We start from the raw sequence: 20,853 nt of genomic DNA on the forward strand, positions 1-20,853 counted from the left end.
TCTCTCTTCACCCTCCTACAACCTCTTATTTTATTCCCTCTTCTTCCTTTCACTTCCTTTTTTTTTGTGGTACGATTTGACTCTCGTATATATTTTTATGGTACCATGGCAGGCAGTCGCTCTGCCGATCTCCCACTGTGCAAATTGCCCTTCAGAGAGAAAGATCTTCCCGTCAGTAGCTTACAAGAGGTGCCAGCAGCAGCAGCAGAAGCAGCAACAGCTAAGGAGATTTGGAAAAAAAACAAAAACCCATGAGCTTGCAAATCAGCAGGCATCTGTACCCACCCCTGGAATTAGTTCCTATCTTGTATCAAACACATTCCTTCCTCCTTTCTTTGAAAGCATGGTATATATATATACCGGTACACCATTTTAGCCATTGTCTATCCACAGCAGGAGGAAAGCTTTTTCCGCATGTTCACAGAAAGGATCCGACTTGATAAAAAGTGTCCATGAAAGAGACCTAACATGATGGATTGATAACATCAGCAAGTATTGTGGGCCCAATTGGCAAAAGAAAGGTCAGCTAGATGATTGATTGATTGATAGACAGACAGACAGACAAATATGAGAGATAGCCAAGATAGACAGATAGACAGATAGACAGATAGACAGATAGACAGATAGACAGATAGACAGATAGACAGATAGACAGATAGACAGATAGACAGATAGACAGATAGACAGATAGACAGACAGATAGATAGATAGATGATAGATAGACAGAAATGATAGATATATGAGAGAAATATGAGAGATAGCCAAGATAGATAGATGGATAGTTGGATGGATAGATGGATGGATGGAGAGACGGATGGACGGACGGACAGACAGACAGATAGATAATCTATCTCATAGATAGATATTACATGTAGACAGATAGATGATAGATAGATGATAGAGAGGGAGAGAGATGTCACATGATAGACAGATAGATAGATAGACAGATATGACATATGACAGACAGACAGACAGACAGACAGACAGACAGACAGATGGACGGACGGATGGATAGATGGATAGATGGATAATCTATCTGCTAGATAGATATTTCATATAGACAGATAGATGATAGATAGATGATAGAGAGGGGGATGTCACATGATAGACAGACAGACAGACAGACAGACAGACAGACAGACAGACAGACATATAGGCACAGACAGACAGACAGAAAGGATAAATGAGAGAGAAGGCCAGATCTTTAAAAGGCCAGATCCTGAAGAGGAAACTCAAATACTAATGAGAAGGAAAGACTCACTGGAGAAGAGCCTCATGCTGGGTACCATGGAGGGCAAAAGAAGAAGGGGACGGCAGAGAATGAGGTGGCTGGATGGAGTCACCGAAGCAGTCGGCGTGAGCTTCAATGGACTCCAGAGGATGGTAGGCCTGGAGGAACATTGTCCATGGGGTTGCGATGGGTCGGACACAGCTTCCGCAACTAACAACAGCTAACAACCCCGAGATTAAACAGACCTTAGCAAGCTCCCTTGTAGACTGGACTGAAGCAAACACCTATATCAAAATGGGCTCTGCTGCTTTGGGACATGGTGTAAATTTAATTGTGGTTTATTCTATAAACCACCTTTAAGCAGACAGACTTAGCTTGACATGTGAATGAAAGTACAGCACAGAAAAAGAGCTTCAGAAGGAATGTGTATGAACTTTTGATAAAGACTGCCCTGTATTTGAAGTTTACAAAATTAAGTGCTTTGGTTGAAATTTGGATTTAATGCTCTGCTCTTATTTCCAAGCTGCTTGGGAAAATGAGAGCATTAAATCAGGCTCTGGTCTGAGGTTTCTTTTCCCTTACATCTGTTCCCAATCCATAGTCATTTGCTCTCTTCTGCTACTCTAATAGGTTTCCTTATAAAAATTCCCCCACATTTAATACAAAAGCTGTGCTTGTTATAATGAGCTTAAAATCTCTAATGGTTCTTCTTGCTCCAAATTGCTTCAAGTTCTCCACCGCACTACATTAAGTTTGGGAAGGAGGGATTTCCTCTTAATAGATCCTTTGAAAGGCTATTTTGTGAAAGGGGATGGATTTTCTCCTTTTTTTCTCTCCAGCAATTAGAACAGAGGAAATCCACTGAAGGAGTTCTTTACCGCATGAGGTGGTGGGGTGGTGGTGGAATGAAGCTGCTGGATTTGTGCTGTGAAAATCACAGATGGCTCTAGGTGGCAGCAGAGTGTTGGCATGTCCTGAATCTCTTTTCTGCCATCTAGTGGCCACTCATAATATCACAGCCCAGGACAAGTGAGTTTAAGGTCCTTTGGTGCCCTCTGAGCTTCGTTGTTTTCTTGCAGACATCTCATTACCCAAACTAGGTAACATCATCAATGCTAGAAGGGAGTAGGGGGGATGTCTGAAGGAGTTGAAGAGTTTGGGGACCCCTGATAGGACTTCTGGACTGGAGTAACATCTCCTTTCTGCTATTAAACCTGGTTGTTTTCCTAATATAAGACGTTGCCTAAGGAACGTTGTGTAAAATAAAAACTATGTACAACTATGACATCCTCAGGAATAATTTGGCCACGACTCTTGTTGGTTGGTTGTCTCTCTAGATCAAGGTTCCCCAAGAGCTCAGTATCAACCCCAAAAGTTGAGGAGACCATCCAATATTGTTATCGCTATTCGTGGTCCTATTAAAGCCACATTTCTTAAATTATTTTTGCAATGTTTGAGGATCAGTGATCATGAAGGCATCTTCCTGATTAACAGTTGGAAGGATCCCTGTAGGTCATCTAGTCCACCACCACCCCGCCCAAGCAGCAGACCCTACACACCATTTCTGACAGAAGCCAGTCCAATCTCTTCTTGAAAGCCTCTGGTGATGAAGCTCCCACAACCTCTGAAGGCAACCTCTGTTCCATGGGTTGATAGTTCTCACTGTCAGAAAGTTCCTCCTTATTTCCAGGTTGAATCTCTCCTTGATCAGCTTCCATCCATTATTCCTTGTCTGGCCTTCAGGTGCCTTGGAAAATAACTTGACCCCCTCCTCTCTGTGGCAGCCCCTCAAGTATTTGAAGACTGCTATCATGTCTCCCCTGGTCCTTCTCTTCACTAGACTAGCCATGTGCCCAGTTGCAGTTCATTGTTAGCCTCCAGTCCCCTAATCATCCTGGTTGCTCTTCTCTGCACTCTTTCTAGCGTCTCAACATCTTTTTTTTTTAATGATGGAGCTGTAGAGTTTGGGGAATCTCAGATGGGACTTTTGGAGCCGCTTCTGCTATTGTCCTGCTGCTTTCATTTTTCCTGCCCCCAAACCCCAGCCCTCCAATACTTGGAGGCCCACAGCCTTTGTACCTAGCATTTTCTTTCACTCCCCCTCACTTCTTCCCCTAAAAGAGTTGATGATGCATTGTGATTTCTCGCTCCCCTCTTCTTCTTCTCCTTTTTTTTCTACAGGGGTTTTATTAAGAAGGCTGGAGACAGTTCTCATTAGTCTCAGTGCCACCTTTTATCACTTATCAGAGGAACAAGCAAACGGAGAGCTGATTCCTTTGATCACGGCAAAAGGAGAAAGAGTATTAAAAACCCTATGAAGAGCTGCTAAGTAGAAACCGGGAGAGACAGACTGAGGCATGTTTCAAAGGAAGAAACAGGATTGAAAGTTGCCAGATTTGCTTGTACATATTAAAGAACTGTAGATGAAGCAACATATCCAACTGCTCCAGCTTGTGCTTGGTTCTCATTTCCCTCCCTCCCATCCTCCTCCTTTGGTTTTTCTTTTTTTTAATTTTCTTTTTTGAAACGGGCAAACAGGAATTCATCCACGGGAAGGGCAGGTGATCAACCAGAGCTGGAAGAGGGAGGACGAATAAACCTTGGGAGGTGGGTTTCAAGGGAATTAGGAAGATGTAAGTGGGGAGAGGGCTGGAAAACAAAAGGAGGAGATAAGATTGGCATGTCAGATTGGGCTCCTGGGAGACTAAAGCTCCGTAGTGTTCTTTCCTTTGAGGGAAAGTGGTGTCTCTTTTCTTTCTTTCTTTCTTTCTTTCTTTCTTTCTTTCTTTCTTTCTTTCTTTCTTTCTTTCTTTCTTTCTCTCTCTCTCTCTCTCTCTCTCTCTCTCTCTCTCTCTCTCTCTCTCTCTTTCTTTCTTTCTTTCTTTCTTTCTTTCTTTCTTGTTTTGCAAAATTAATCACGGTATGCGATCCGGTGACTTGAGGGATCTTCTCTACTTTTCTTTCAACATCTACCCATTCCTATCCATCTCTTCAGGTCAGTGGTGAAATTCATTTTTTTTACTACCGGTTCTGTGGGCATGGCTTGGTGGGCATGGGAAGGAAGGATACTGCATAAACTCCATTCCCTCCCCACTCCGGGGAAAGGATACTGCAAAATCTCCATTCCCTCTCCACTCCTGGGAAAGGATACTGCAAAATCTCCATTCCCATCCCACTCTGGGGCCAGCCAGTGGTGGTATTTGCCGGTTTTCTGAACTATTCAAAATTTCCACTACTGGTTCTCCAGAACCTGTCAGAACCTGCTGAATTTCACCCTTGCTTCAGGCCCATCAATCAGGATCCAATCAAGATCAAGGGAGATACTAATAGCACTCCATTAAGCCTTAGTAAGACCACACCTAAAGTACTGCATCCAGTTTTGGTCACCACACTATAAAAAAGATGTGGAGATTCTAGAAAGAGCCAGCTAAAAGCTACCACAAACCCATACATTCATAGTAGGTTCTGCAATCTCTTCAGCTTAGAACCATGAATGGTTTGGGTGTGGAAGCCTGTCAGATTCCCGTAAGAGGTTCTCCCAGGGAAATAAGAAAATGATGTGCTGGGTCAAAGAAAAAGCCAAGCTAAGTTTCCATATTGCACCACCCCATAATGTGGCTTGTTCAGCCACTGTGGTGTAGTGCGCCCTTAGCATTTCATGTAAAGTCAGCCAATTGCCTCATACTCAACAAATCATGGCGTAAGAGTGACTTATGAATCTGGCCTCATGAGTGCATAATAATAATAATAATAATAATAATAATAATAATAATAATAATAATAATAATAATAATAATAATAATAATAATAATAATAATAATAATAATAATAATAATAATAATAAATACCCTTTCCCCTTCTAATCAATCTTGGTTTCCGGTGACTGTACAGCCACATCCCTGAAGTTGACTTCATCTCATTTTAGAAGTGGTTTGTCAATGTCTGTTGGGATTTATTTGGATTTCCCAATATGACCCTGTTATTTTCTACAGTTTTCCCCTCCACAATATTAACCAGGTTCCGCCTTGTTGAGCCAAGAAAGGTCAGTCAAGTGCAGATAGAACCTCCATGCTGTGACAGATTGATGCTGCTTTTATCTGAATTAAGGGTGTCCAACCTTGTTGTTGTTGTATGGACAATGTTCCTCCAGGCCTTCCTGTCCTCTACCATCCTCTGGAGTCCATTTAAGCTCATGCCGACTGCTTCAGTGACTCCATCCAGCCCCCTCCTTCTCCGCCGTCCCCTTCTTCTTTTGCCCTCAATCGCTCCCAGCATGAGGCTCTTCTCCAGGGAGTCCTTCCTTCTCATTAGGTGGCCAAAACACTTGAGTTTCCTCTTCAGGATCTGGCCTTCTAAAGAGCAGTCAGGGTTGATCTCCTCTAGGACTGACCGGTTGGATGGCCTTGCAGTCCAAGGGACTCGCAGGAGTCTTCTCCAGCACCAGAGTTCAAAGGCCTCCATTCTTTGGCGCTCAGCCTTTTGTCCTTTCAGCTTTGGCCCAGTTGCTTCACTCTTTCTGGCACTATTATTACTAGCCCTCTGCTCTTCCCCAGTAGCATATGGGACACTTTCCGACCTGAGGGAGCTCATCATCCAGCATCATATCTTTTTGTCTTTTGATACTGTCCATGGGGTTTTCATGGCAAAGATACTGGAGTGGGTTGCCCTTTCCTTCTCCAGTGGATCATGTTTTGTCAGAGCCCTCTGCTATGACCTGTCCATCTTGGGTGGCCCTGCACGGACCATAGCTCACACCTTCACTGAGCTACGCAAGCCCCTTTGCCACGACAAGGCAGTAATCCATGAAGTGGCCCAACCTTGGCAACTTTTTAAGACTTGTGGACTTTAACTCCCAGAATTCCCTAGGCTCTCATGCTGGGGAATTCTGGGAGTTGAAGTCCATATGTCTTAAAAGTTGCCAAGGTTGGACATCCATTGTATCTAGACATGTGATGGAGAACTTATTGCATGCGTGCCACAGGTGGCACGGAGAGCCATATTTGCTGGCAAAGCAACCCTCAGCTCTGGAGCGCATGTACGCGCCAGCAGGCTTATTTTCGGCCTTCCGGAGGGTCAGGGTTTTTCACCCTTTCCAGGTTCTAGAGGCTTTCCTGAAGCCTGGGGAGGGTGAAAAACAGCCCACCTGGCAAATCAGATGTTGGTTCCCGACTTTGTCCGTGCATGTGCTGGTGAGGGAGTTGTGTGCATAGGTGGCGTTTTGGCACAATTTTAGAAAAAGGTTAGCCCTCCCTGATCTAGACTTTCTGGATTCTCAACGTTCAGTGAGGTTAAACAATCTCAGGCATCTTCTGATTCCAGCAAAACAAAAAACAAGAAAAGTCAGCCAAGACACTTGAATTGCAACTGCCCTCTGAATCGTGCAAAGAGAAAGAGAAAAAGAGAAAGACAGAGAGAGTTCGCTTTTGTTCTTCTCCTCCCCTCATTATCTGATAGTTCTTTAAAGAGTTTCAAGTTTTACTTTGCCTCCTTTTGATCAGGAGGAAATGGCAGCGTGGGGAAGGAAGCACAGCTGTGCCTCTGGCTTTGAACTCACCAGGTTTAAAAGTCTGCAAGAATTTTTTCTTTTCCCCCTTTCAGCTCGCTGCAGCCTCGCTCACGCAGCCTCGTGATAAAGGGAGATATTAAATTGTCCACCAGGATTACTAGAAAAGTAAATTCTTCAATCCAAAGCTCACAGTGGAATTGTTTTGGGTGTGTAGTTTTCTTTTTTGGCTTTCAAATTTAAATCCTTAATAAGGTAAATGGCCTGGTTTCTTTTTTCTTTTTCTTTTTTTTTTTTTGAATTGCAGGTTTCAATTCCAATTGTTTTTTGTTTTTTTCTTCCCCCTTTTTTGGAAAAATAAAAAGTTTAGCTTCCCCCCCCCCCAAAAGAAGAAAGAGGCTGGCTTTACCGCAGGCGTCTAGAACTACAGATGGCATTTAATGTGGCAGCACCATCTAGTGGCGCCATAAGTTCATAACCAACTCAAGGTTGACTCAACCTTCCATCCTTCTGAGGTCGGTAAAATGAGGATCCTGATTTGCCTACGGTCATTCTCAGTCATCCAGGTCGGGCTTGTCCCAAATGTGCTTTTTTTCAAGAGGCAACTGGACTTGCATGTTTTTTCTTTGAAGACGTTTCGCTTCTCGTCCAAGAAGCTTCTTCAGCTCTGACTAGATGGTAGGGAACAAAAGGATTTATACTCCTTACAGACAGCTGGGCATTTGCAAGAAGCTTCCACACCCACTTGCACTACCCAGGTGACCCTGAGGACACAGACAATCCTCCAAGTGGTCTCAATGACCTTCTAAAAGAATGCAAAGGACCAGCTGTCTGCAAGGAATATAAATCCTTCCATTCCCCACCATCCAGTCGGAGCTGAAGAAGCTTCTTGGAGGAGAAGCGAGATGTCTTCAAAGAAAAAAACAAGAAAGTCCAGTTGCTTCCTGAAAAAAGCACCTTTGGGACAACCATGACCTGGATGACTGAGAATCCCTAAAGACTTTCAGCTATACAATTTGCGATGAAGACCCTTGGAATGGTGTGGACGTAGGAATGGATTTCCAGAGCGAAAAATTGCACACTACAGGAACCATTTGCACCACTCAAGTGACCCTGAGGACACAGACAAACCTCCAAGTGCTTCAAGGACCCTCTAAAAGGATGCAAATGACCAGTTGTCCGCAAGGGGTATCAATCCTTCCATTCCCCTCTATCCAATCGGAGCTGAAGAAGCTTCTTGGATGAGAAGCGAAACGTCTTCAAAGAGAAACTGGAAAGTCCAGTTGCCTCTTGAAAAAAGCACCTTTGGGAGGGGGTAGGTTGTTGGGGGCAATAGGCTGACTCTATAAATTGCTTAGAGGGGGCTGTAAAGCACTGTGAATCAGTATATAAGGGCTAAGGGCTATTGCTATTTGTCCCCCTGACTTTCAGAACAGATAATCCAGCGGTGGCTTCACTTTGAGAAGGATGGGCATCTTTTCTAATTCTATTGAGAAAATGTATTTACGCTGGCTGGGGAATTCTGGGAGTTAAAGTCACCAAGGTCAAGAAATACTGTCCTAGCATCTTGGGTTACTCTAGACTTGTTAGCCTTGATTTCTGGCTTAGTGTTTCATCTTATTTAACCGTATTCACACGGCATGCTCAACATCTTTCCCATCAAAGGTAAACATCTCAATTCCCAGTAATTTTAACGGATGGGAAAATTCGCTCAAACATGAATAACTTGTTACACGGATCCCAGAGGACGTTCAAACTGTTCCAACCCAGATGTTACACGCTCATGATGGTGTCATTGGAGGTTTCTATAAAACATCAGGCAGATTTTAGCCATCTCCTGTCTCTTCTGAGATGAAATAGCGTAGGATTTGCATTTGGTCTGTCACCCATGATTAGTTTCTTTACAAAAGCTCACAGAAGCTTTTGAAGTGCCAACCCCAAACAAAAAACAAAAAACCTAATCAAAGTGAACAGTTTATCTCTATATTAGTATACTTGGTCCTTTACTGCTTATCCTGATATAACCAAGCACAATTAACTCCATTGCTAATATGGGACATTTTCTAGGTTTCGGTGAATCATAAATTAACCATGTGGACATCGTATAGTTTTTAGATCTGTACCTGGGACTGGGTACAATGGAGGTACACCATCCTATAGTGGAGCTACCTACAAGGGAGGTACACCATCATGCTGTCTGAGCCCGCCACAATTTTTTTACACACCTCTGTCCTTGGTCTTCAAGCCAACACCCAAACCTAAACCTGATTTAATTTGACGTAACACTTAAATGGGGTTACAAACATATGAGATCGATTCAGTCTAGATTGCCCCTCGTGTCTTCAATTATCCCTCCGCCTGTTGGATTAAAAATGTACAATTTGAGGGCAAATTTTTGCAAGGACCCTGCGAGTTGCACCCCAAGTTGCCAGGGGCCACTTACATTCCTGGACTTTTAGGTGGAGTCCCCCTGCCATAAGGGCAGGGGTGGGAGAACCTGTAGCTAACATTATGGCCAGTTTGGAGAACCTCCAAATCCCACGCCTGGCTGGCTCTTCCCACCCACTCCGCGCCTCTCAGGAGTCTCCACGTGGCCCGTTTTGAATGTGAGGTAGATGCAGTGCCCGCCATGGAGGCTTGGGAAAAACAGGCCTCCTGGAAGTTCCGGAACCCAGGGGAGGCAGTTTTCACCCTCCCAGAGGCTCGAGGAAAATTTCTGGAGCTTGGGGAAGGCAAAACGCTCCCCCTCCATGGTGCAGGAAGCCGACTAGGCCACATCCACCAAGGTCATCCACCGAGCAACTGGTCAGAGAACCCATTGCTGAAGTTTTTGAAGTCCAATCCTGCATAAGGGTATAGACGATAGCTCTCAGCTGCAGAGTTGGGATGCCTTTCATTTCAACTCTACCGTCCTGGAAGAATGAAACTGTCAACATCACGTTCTGCACATTTATTAGGCGATGTCCGAGGGATCACTTTTACAAAACAGTTTTGGATCTTTCTGCAATGTTTCCACTGGGTGATCTCTGAATGTTATCATAAGAAGAACGAGCAAGAAGTTTTGCTTTCTCCACACAACAAATTGTGTATTAAACTGTTCCCTCGTGTATATATATTTCCCCCACTCTAAGTTCCCAATATCTTTCAGTCTTTAGGGAAATGTTCCTGTCTCGTCAAAACCTACATTATATTTCTCTCCCTTTCTTCTCCTCATTGCACATATTCCTGTACTGTCAGTTCCTTCAGGGTCAACATTTTCTGTGGGAGCTTTTTGGTCTTCCTCTCTTCCATCTTCTTTTGGAAGAACAAGAAGTCTCTCCCGAGCTCATAGGCTAAGGAGATCATCGTTTCTAGCAATGGCAGGTAGTACCGGTGACCAGGGTGTCTTTCTAACCGCTGTAGGGCTTTTTCTCCAAATTCGAAGGCACTTTTGAAGTTCTCCAGATCTTTGTGACATACAAGGATGGCACAGAGGGTGGGAACCAGCAGAATGGGTCTGTGCTTTGTGAGCTTCTCTTGCAAAGCGATGCCCTCCAGAAGACCTTGCAAAGCTCTAGTGTATTGTCCTCCCCGAAGGCAGCTATAGGCCTCCTCCAGCTCAGGCCTTGTTAAGAAGTCAATGAACAGCCGTGATGTCCTGATGAACTCCATGGAGTATAAAATTCGCAAATAATCCTGGAAAGCTAGTTTTCTCTCCAGGATGACTTCGTCCATGAAATTGCCAGTCAGGAGCTTTTTGGGAAAGACGAGGTCTTCCATTTCGTCATAAAACTCCCTAAATAGGCTCGTGTGCAGCTTTTCAAAATCAGAATACCGTCGTTCGATCATTGATACGTTGCTGTCAAAGCTGCCAGTCTGGATGATGATGATTTGGTACTTCTAGAAGGGATACACAAGCAAAATATTTTAGGAATGTCAGATGGAAAAGGAGACCCAGTCATCTGGGTCTCTTTTTCAAGTTACCCTGAATATGGGCTGTATTACTTTGAATATTTGCAGTTTTAGTTTAGCACAATATGCTGGTTTTTCGCCATGGTGGATGGTTTAATCTTATGTGTTGATTTACATCCCGTGGTTTATTCAACAACCCATGATCCAAGTACTTATGGCTTAGTACTTTGTGCGAATTACTGGCTCACACATTATGCTGCAACCTATAGTTTACAACTGGGGTACCACCCTATTCAAAACCACGATGCTTGTGCGAAGGTGCAAGGTAGCTTAATCCAGTAATTGCTATAATCATTATATTTATGGCTTATAATGTGGCGTTAAGCTAACCATTGTATTCTTAACCATGATTTAGTACAACAAATAAAACTATCTCGTCCTAATGAAGTTATTAGAGTTGTGATTGACTCAACTGATGAAATAGGATTTATTCAGATAGAGATCTGAGACATGTTAGGTCAACACAGGTTGTTCAAGCCCTAGTCTGCTTCATCATCATCTTCACCAGCACCACCATCCTCATTTTCTTCTTCATCATCATCCTTTTGTTAGCTTATTAGCTTACCACATATTTCGAGAAAGGCTTCTCTACAATTTTGGCTGATGGGATTTCAAAAAGCACCTTGACTTCTCGGCAGTTTCGTTTCTCATTCCGCCAGTATTCCTGAAGTTCTTTAGTTGTCATGGAAGAGTTGGGATTTTTTTCATCTAAAATTAGAATCATGGGTTATAGACAATGTGCTGATTTAGAATAATGGTGTGGTTGGTAAATTTTATACCACCTTTAGATCGCATGGAGGATTCATACAGTTTAATACCAATCAAATAGAGACGGGCCTTTTCCAGATTTTGATTTGACCCCTTATCATCAGTTGCACTGGGGGAAAGATTTTATAGCATCCCTTATTCACAAGACTTTGCCTATGTTGTACTCAGGAAGTAGAAACTCTATCTTATATTCCCATATAGTGTTCTTTCTATGATGCTCCAAGATCTGCTCTGATCACCCCAAACCAGAGGTAGTATTCAGTAGGTTCTGACCAGTTCTGGAGAACCGGTAGCAGAAGTTTTGAGCAGTTGGGAAAACCGGTAAATACCACCTCTGGCTGGCCCCACCCCCATCTAGTCTCTGCCTCCCGAGTCCCAGCTGATCGGGAGGGAATAGGGATTTTGCAGTATCCTTCCCCTGTCACGCCCACCAAGCCACGTCCACAGAAGCGGTAGTAAAAATCTTTGAATCCCACCACTGCCCCAAACATTTCCAAATAGAAGGATCATGCAGATAAATTTTATGCTTTTATGGTCCTCTCTGGGAGGAGGTTTTGAAGTATTTCCAGTAGGACTACCAGATTCTATAGCAGCTTTGTTTCCTATGCCATCCGTCTGGTAAACTCGCAAGATTAGTTTTTCTTGCCATGTACATATATACACCCGAGATAGACCGCGTGTCAGGCCTGGAAACCGTCTTTTGTATTGGACCATCAGGTCTGCCACATTTAATGCTGTGGGAAATTGGGAGGAGGGATTATATGGAGTCTGAGAGATATAGTCAAAATAACATTCCTTTATCAAAGAGTCAAGGACATCTTGCCCTGCACTTGGAGGGGTGTGACTGGGAGGCATCTCCAGTTGGGACGGTGCCTGATTGGGCCATGGGATGGACATGTGGGTGCTGGGCAGGGACTTGGAATTTCATTTGGGTGGGGAAAACCTGGAAACTTTCAGATTCGGGTTTTCCCAGATGTGCCAATATGACATCTCTAATAAAGTGGAACTTTGAGGAACCTCAAGCCTCGGAGTCTTCTTTCGTTGGGAGAGTTACTTGGAACCCTGACACTGTGATGTTTCTCCATGACATATAGTATATGTGCGCATGTGGGTATATGCGTAATTTTTTTTGGTCATGTTTATGTAGTGTATATTAGAGGTGGTGACCCTTTGAGAGCTGTATGCAATGAAATTTCATTTTAATGTATGCCGTTTAGTGTACATTCAAAGTGAAAATAAAGTTATTCTGAGTTCTGCTTATTATTTTTGGAGGGATGCTAACCCTATACTCACATATCAGAAGGCCAAATATTTCCCCCCAGTTACACAACTATGGAAAAGTTTTCTCTAGCTAGGCTGTTCTATTGTCCTATGACTATTTTGCCTCTTCCTTAATAACTGCTGTATTAAACTAACTCTCCTTTTTACTGTACTCTTATTGCAAAACTGAGTCAAAGACTGTAATAAAGATATTCGATACTATCTTTAGAGCACTGAAATAACTTTAACTTGGAATTCTAGGGGAAGTTTTTATAGACTACATCTAGTTAAGTCACAGTTTACAAACCATGCTTGCTGAATGCATGCAGTAAACCGAGCAGAATTGTCATCTTTTATTTATTTTCAAACTTGCCATTTCTCCAAATATTTTAATATTCTCTAGCAGGTCTTGCAAAGCCAAAACCAAGTCATCAACAAAACCACGAAGTTTATACTTGATGTGCTTTAATTTGTACTCCTTTTACTCTGTTATCTTCTCTAAGGTCCCAGTTTAGCCGTTCCAACACAAAGCTAAATAATAATGGGGATAAAAGACACCCTATCTTGTTCCTTTCTGGATTTATTCAGTTCTGTCAAAGCCCCATTCACCATAATCCGAGCTTTCTGGAGTGTATACATGGACTTCAATCCCTGTAAAAAGGGATTCAAAATCCAATTCAGAATAGGAATGAACCAATAAGAGCCACTGAATTCAGAACCACAGGTAGGTAGTTGTGTTGGATCACAATTCTTAGCCGTGCCTTCCCAATGGTGGGGCTGATGGGATTTGGGATGCAAAACATCTGGAGGGCAGCAAGTTGCCTATCCTACAAATTGGCTTACCTGGTTGATTGATGGCTTCTTTTGCTTCTTGGGTTGCTTGACATGAATCCATGTTTTCATAATCGTCCTCTTCACTGGAATGGGTGACTCTAGGAAGTTTGGATGTCTCTGCAGCATCTTCCTGTCCTTCTTCCGCTCCTGAGTAGGACTGGTTTTCATCCATCGTACAGCTTCCAGAAACAAATGTAACCGGTACGTATAATAGTAGGTGGGAATGGCCTTGAAAGGTGGAGAGAAGAGATGCTGTCTAGGGAATGATCAGATAAGAGAGGACACGGCCCACAGATGCATAACAGGCAGAGAAAAATACCTCTCCGATTTATCAAAGAGATGGCGGGAGATTTCTCCTATCAGACTTGCAAGGTTTAGTTAATATAGCCTTACAATAATGTAGAATGAGCTCATCTTGACATGTTTCTTGTTTGCTGTACCTGAGACAGCTTGCAGTATATTACAGGAAGCATTTTGGACATGTTTTCACCATGTTAAATAAGGTGCAGTTATCATTTTGTTGAATAAAGTGCAGTAGATTGGGTTCACACAAAACACACAATGGATGGAACTCTCTTACAACCATGCCTAGCCTACTGACTCTGTAACAGGACCAAACAATACAGTTAGGAACAGACATAGCCCTAAGCAAAAATCACAAGCAAGCACATCCCACCAGTTGGAAACTTACTCTTAATGAAGACAGACAAAATCCTGCCCTGATAGAACCTTGGAAATGATTTGATGTGTTGCGAAGCTCTTGCCTCTAAAACGCTTCTGGCTTTCTTTTGAGCTCTCCAGAGACAAACAAACATTGAGTTTCACTTTAGATATCTTGGTCAACTTCTCTATTTTATTCTGGCGAAGGAAGTGTAGCTGAGCTTCCTCATTTTTAATCTCATCTGTGCTGTTTTAAGAAGGTGGTTACTACGAAAGGCATGAGTTCTCTTAATGTTTTTTTTTTTTTTGAAATATATGGTCTCGGCACACTCCCAATAATCTGGTCAGTGTTGAGAAGAGCAGTCTTCAACTGTCTGCGTGTAATAGTGAAGCTGGAATATGTATGGATTGCCCCAGTTAACAATGAACTAAAATGATAAACTATCATTGCGTATGAACCAAGATACATTCTTCTATTTTGTGTCACTGTTTACAGGCATAGAGCAATTCAACTTTTTATAAATAAAATCTAATAAAACACCCTTCCCACCTCAAGTTGGAAAACAGATTCACATTTTAAAAGATGCTTGATTTTTTTTTTAATATACAGTGTGAGATGAGGTGAACATCCAGCCAGATTTAAAGAATACAGTTTCGAGAATACAGAATCCAGTTTAGAATGGAAGCCTATTGCCCTTATCGATATTTTCTACGAGGACAATGGAGCGTTATATTTCCTCCCTTCCTTTTCTTGTGGAATTCTTCAGCATGTTTGCGTTTACTTATCTTCCTTGCATTTCAAAGAACTAGACAGATTCGAGGATTTTTAAAGCGTTTATTTTTTAAAAAAGGAAATAAACAGGGTAGAAATGCAGTATGACACCATCATCAGTCAACAAGGTTTTGTGAAACCGAAGAAATCCAGAATCGGCAAAGAAGACGTATATTTTAAGGGTGCATAACCTGCACCTTGAATGCTACCTTTTCCCAAAGCTGCCTACAAGCCCAAGTTTAGACTTCTGAAGAGAGTGCTCCGTACTAGTCTGGTCTGAAGGAACAGAGAAAACGAATGTCGGAAAGGAAAGGAAGTGCAAGGAGACCATAGTTAATTTCACCCACTGACTAAGTTCTACCCTCACGGGACCTTCTGCAGAAAAGGTCACCCATCCCTGCTCTAGCTTCAGTGTTAAGGGGGGAAAAAAGATATGGAAAATGCCTTGCTAATATAATCAAATAAATAATTTGTTGGGATTTGCTCTAGGTTGAAGATCTGAAGACTTTCTCGATCTTAATCAACCAGGATTTCGGACCCTGAAGTAACGCTCGCTCGTTTATAAGCCAAGATTCCTTCATCTCAGAATCAAAGGAAATCGCTTGCATAAGAATCTTCTCCAAGGCCCGACACTACATGCAGATTTGTCCTTCTTCACCCCTCATTTCTTATCCTTCTCCAGGTGTCCCAGAATGACTTCTAGTTTCTTCTGCTATTTCTTTAGATTCTTCTGGCATAATCTGATCCATTGGGTTCACTATTGCCTCGTAGGCTTTGAAGCCACGGCCTGGAAATGTACTATAGCCTTTCCATTCATCCAGGTAGTCTTGGAGATCGACGGGCATGTTGCTCAGATCTGGGTCATCATCTAGATTTAGGTCAGAAGTGCTATTCAAAAGATCGCCGTCTTCTTTCGCCTCGTGCATCATCGCAGTGATTTCCATGCTATCGTCGTCCCTGAGATCGGGAATGCTGTCCGATAAGATGTCATGGACTATCACTGGTTCCAGACCAGGCGTGTACCACTTGGCTCCAGAAAACTCCAGGATTTTTTCCACTGAACTGCAGGGAAAAGCAAATAATGTCATCAGATGGAGAACTGATTTTCAGGCTGCTCAACACAGATTGGCCAGTGGCCCACAGAGGATGGGATAAACCAGTCATGGAGAACCTTTTTGGCAAATGAGTGCCCAAACTGTGACACCTGCATGTGCGCACAGGTGCGAGCGTGCGCTGGAGCACTGAAAACTCAAAGACCAGCTGCATGTGCACTGGCCAGCTGATCTTTGGGTTTCTGGCATGTGCACGTGCGCTGGCCAGCTGATCTTTGGGTTTCTGGCGTGTGATGTGCGCCGGCTAGCTGGACTTCGCGCATGCTGGAGTGCTGGAAACCAAAAGACCAGGTGGTGATCGCGCTTGTGCCCACAGAGAGAAGGCTTTGCTGGCCATAGGTTTGCCATCACGGGGATAAACCCTTCGAAATATCCTGAAGTATAATTTGATCCAAGTTATAGAAAAATAGAGAGAGAACATGGAATATATCTACAATGGGAAATTATTATGATTTTAAGATAGAATCACAAGTTGGGGGCGCGTAAAGATGTATAATTATATAAAGATACTGATGAGACTAGCTACGAATTGTAACCGGGTCTACATCTTGGACAAAATTAGCTGGTGGGGAGGGGCTTAAAAGTACAATGACTATATATGTATACTTTTTTTCGTTTTTGTTTTTTTCTCCAAGAAAGGGTGCTAAAATGAAAAATGTATATTGGAAAGGAATTATAAATACCATCAATATAAAACGGAGTTTACTCAGAAGCTGAAATACACGAAGTAAATGATAAGAGTGAGAAGAAAAGAGGGGAGGCAGGGAAAGGAGAATGAAATAGGAGAGAGGGCAAGGAGGGGGAGAGGAGAGAAACGAGGAGTGGAGAGGGGGGGAGAGGAGAAGGAGAGAGGAAGGGGAAGTAGAGTAGGGTAGGATGACAGAGGGAAGAAAGGAGGGAGGGAGGGGGAGGAGAGAGAGGGAGAAGAAAGTGATGGATAAGGATAAATATGGTGTATGGAGAGCCGAAGAGCCAAGAATTGTGTTTGGGGAGTTGATGGTAAGATGAATTGATGTAAAAACTTAATAATACAAAATGATGTTGGTTATGTAATGTGATTATATGTTGTGAAAATGGAAAAATAAAAATGTTTACAAAAAAAAAAGAAAAGAAATATCCTGAAGTAGAATAAGAAATATTCTGGATTGTTCTATAGGCTATAAGAATATAGTATCCTTGATTGCTTCTCTAAACAAAGCAAAACAAAATGAAATATTTGCATATTACCATTTCATAAAAAGTGGTAACGGAGTTAGTCTATTTAAAACTCTGAAAGCATTTTTGGAACTTTATATTTTGATTTTTGTTTGCATAACACTTAAGAAAATCCTCACATTTACTTTGGGCATCAAGCAAACACTTCATCTGACAGTGTTTTGCAATATTACTTCTTTTACTGATGTTCTTCCCAAGTATCATTGCTTGATGGATTGTTTGGAAATCAGTTAACAACTGTTCGAACAATATCATACAGGTTGGTCAAGAACCGAAACTGTATGATTCTTTCATCTAGAATCCAAAAATAATATTGGATACAGGTTTCTCCAAATTGTTCCTACTTGTCAACACTGTTTTAGCAAGCCAAAGAACAGAAATAAGAACGAGAAGTACCTTCTCCTCGTCCTAAAACAGCAAAGGCAACATAAAATAGTTCCATGGAAGCATCTCCAGCACTTTGCTGTCCTCATTTGTTTGCGCTTTTGAGGTGGCAACCAAGACCTCTTGGAAAAGACACCTGGGAACAAGACGTCTGCACCTTGCAGTCAAGTCTACTAAGTCCTAACACCAGACCCTACCCTCCCAAAGCTCCCTCTTGGCTTGGATGGAGATACCTGAGTGAATGCCCCACCTCTATGACCTTGGACTGCCTGGTGTTGCCTTTGTGACACCTTTCAGCTCATGCTTTCTGTGTGCATTGTTCCAAATAATTTGCATACTGGCATCACATTGGTGCAGAAGTGCCAGCAAAGTAGCATCTTTCTAAAGCTAGGGTTGAAGAGGAGCTGACAGCAGAGTTGGACAGTGAGGAGGTTGGGGAGGAACATGGGTTGGTCCTGGAGGCTGGGGAAGGCTTGGACGAAAGCTCTGCGTTGGAGGCAGAGATGGGGCCAAGGCTGTCTGGCAGTTCTCAGCTGCTAGACAGCAGTGAAGCAGAGGAACAGCTGGAGCCTGTTCCCAGTGTGCGTATGCGCAGAGCTGCCAGAAGAAAAGAACAGCTAAGAAATCAGGGTCGACTTTGGAGTAAAGCCACAGGTGGATGGTGAATGGCCCCACCCATAGGAAATAAAAGAGGAGTGAAAGCGGAGTGGGCTTTTGCAGGAAACAATTCGTTTGTTTGTTTTAGGAGTGTGAAAATCTGTCCGTGAATCTCAGAGACTCTGTGCCAAGTCTTTCCTTGAACAGCACTGCATTTGGAAAATATTTATATGGCAGCTTTCCAAGCTAGATAAGGACTGTGGCCATAACTTCACCTTTGAAAGACTGTTTACCAAGCCTTTGCTGAATGTGAATCAGAGGAATTCACATTCGTTTAACAAAAGGGGTTTTGTCAGGACCAGGAGTCTGCTTTGTGGTTTTTGGGGAAGCCTAGGTTGGAACAGTTTTGGGGAGAAGAACCAACAGACTCAGGGACCCAACTGCAGACGCAAAAATGCATGATGCATGGGAAGAAAAGAATACCTTCTCTCACTTATGTGGAGATACTCAGCAATTAAGTCAGCAGGAAGCGAACCGTGATTGACTGAGAGTTCTTGGGTCCTCTGCCATAGGTCAATTTCATTGAAGGAAGGACAGAGAGTGACTTGTGCAAACTCTAGGTCAGGGGTCCCCAATCTTTTTGGTTCCGCGGACCAGCAATGGTGATTTCGGCGCCGGGAATGGTTTCTCACACAACCCAAATCCCATACATACACAAATGAAGCTTTGTGTGCTTTGGTGGCCCAGTTTCCAAAGGGTTCGGCAGCAAATTGGAACCCCCTGGTCTAGATCAGTCTTTCTCTACCATGTGGACTTCAACTCCCAGAAGTCCCTGTCTGCATTGGTTGTGTTTATTTGTAATTTATATAATATAATAACAGAATTGGAAGGGACCTTGGAGGTCTTCTAGTCCAACCTCCTACTTATGTAGGAAACTCTACACCACTTCAGACAAATGGTTGTCCAACATCTTCTTAAAAACCTCCAATGTTGGAGCATTCACAACTTCTGGAGGCAAGTCGTTCCAGTTATTGTTGTCAGGAAATTTCTCCTTAGTTCTAAATTGCTTCTCTCCTTGACTAGTTTCCACCCATTGCTTCTTGTTCTACCCTCAGGTGCTTTGGAGAATAGTTTGACTCCCTCTGCTTTGTAGGAACCCCTGAGATATTGGAAGACTGCTATCATGTCTCCCCTAGTCCTTCTTTTCATTAAACTAGACATACCCAGTTCCTGCAACCATTCTTCATGTGTTTTAGCCTCCAGTCCCCTAATCCTCTTTGTTGCTCTTTGCATTCTTTCCAGAGTCTCCACATCTTTTTTACATTGTGCCGACCAAAACTGTATGCCGTATTCCAGGTGTGGCCTTACCAAAGGCATTATAAAGTGGTATTAACACTTCATGTGATCTTTATTCTATCCCTCTGTTGATGCAGCCTAGAACTGTGTTGGCTTTTTTGGCAGCTGCTGCACACTGCTGGCTCCTATTTAAATGGTTGTCCACTCCAAGATCCCTCTCACAGTTACTATTATTGAGCAAGGTACCACATATACTGTACCTTTGCATTTTATTCTTCTTGCCTAAATGTAGAACCTTAATAATTTAAATTATTAGCTACCCAGTGCCATGCATATGAGATAGGTAGCCACCTGTATCTATCAAATTAATAAATAAATCCTTGGTTTAAAAATATCCCATTAAAAACAGAAATGTAATGTATATTGGAGGTGGTGAGCCTTTGAGAGCTGCATACAACAAAATGTCATTTTAATGTTTGCCGATTAGTGTACCTTCGAAGTGACAATAGTTATTCAACGTCAAAGACTTAGTCTGACATAAATTACATCTATTTTCATTATCTCTCTCCATCCACCCAAACACACAATTTTATGTCCATTATATTATATAAGTACGTTTGTGTGTGTGTGTGTGCATTTCCTGTCTCTCAACGTTTAAACATAGTGCATCTTCTATGCAAAGAATTTAATACATTTTTGAAGAATCTATACGAAAATCTAAAGATCTGCAAAGATTTAAAAAGAAACCACCTATTTTAAAAGGATTTTCCCTCTCTTTATGCATTCATACGCATTTGCACGCACTCTCTCAACAGGTGTTCCTCCATTTTTATTCTTTGCTTTTCAACTGTGCCTTGTTATTTTTATTATTATTATTTTGGGGTGAAAGAACAGAAATCAAAGAATCCCCCCCCCCCCCAAATTCCACTGCAAATAATTATAAGCGCCGATTACGGATTAATATGCAATACCAGCACAGACAACATGGCCCCGCCCTCCTCCGAATGACGTCATCAATCTGGGGGCGGGGGCAGGAAGAAGAGGAGGAATGGTAACGTTTTACCTTTTAGAGCTCCCGCCCACTTTTCCCTCCGCTCTTTCGCTTTTTATCCAATAGAAAGAAAGATAGGCGAGTCCTGGGAAAACCCGCCCAATCAAATCAACCGATCACGGCGCGTACGAAGGAGGTGGGTGGGGGAGAGGCATCGGGGGGGGGGGCTTTCTTCCCTTTCTAGCCACTCCTCGAACAGAAACGAAGCCGGCCAGCCAA

The 20,853-nt window shown here is 42.8% G+C and overlaps 1 protein-coding gene across 1 annotated transcript; it reads right to left on the reverse strand.

The window, feature by feature from the left end:
- Positions 1 to 9,671: 9,671 nt before the first annotated feature.
- On the reverse strand, positions 9,672 to 14,325 carry SNX20 (sorting nexin 20). The gene is made up of 4 exons (XM_081962896.1): positions 14,239 to 14,325; positions 13,557 to 13,775; positions 11,251 to 11,393; positions 9,672 to 10,613 (listed from the first exon to the last, which is right to left on the reverse strand). Exons 2-4 carry the CDS (start codon positions 13,717 to 13,719, stop codon positions 9,945 to 9,947), a joined length of 975 nt encoding a protein of 324 aa, XP_081819022.1. The 5' UTR covers positions 13,720 to 13,775; positions 14,239 to 14,325; the 3' UTR covers positions 9,672 to 9,944.
- Between the last annotated feature and the right edge of the window lie 6,528 nt (positions 14,326 to 20,853).

Source organism: Natrix helvetica (assembly GCF_964273705.1).
Source record: "Natrix helvetica genome assembly, chromosome: 10".
NCBI lineage: Eukaryota > Metazoa > Chordata > Lepidosauria > Squamata > Natricidae > Natrix > Natrix helvetica.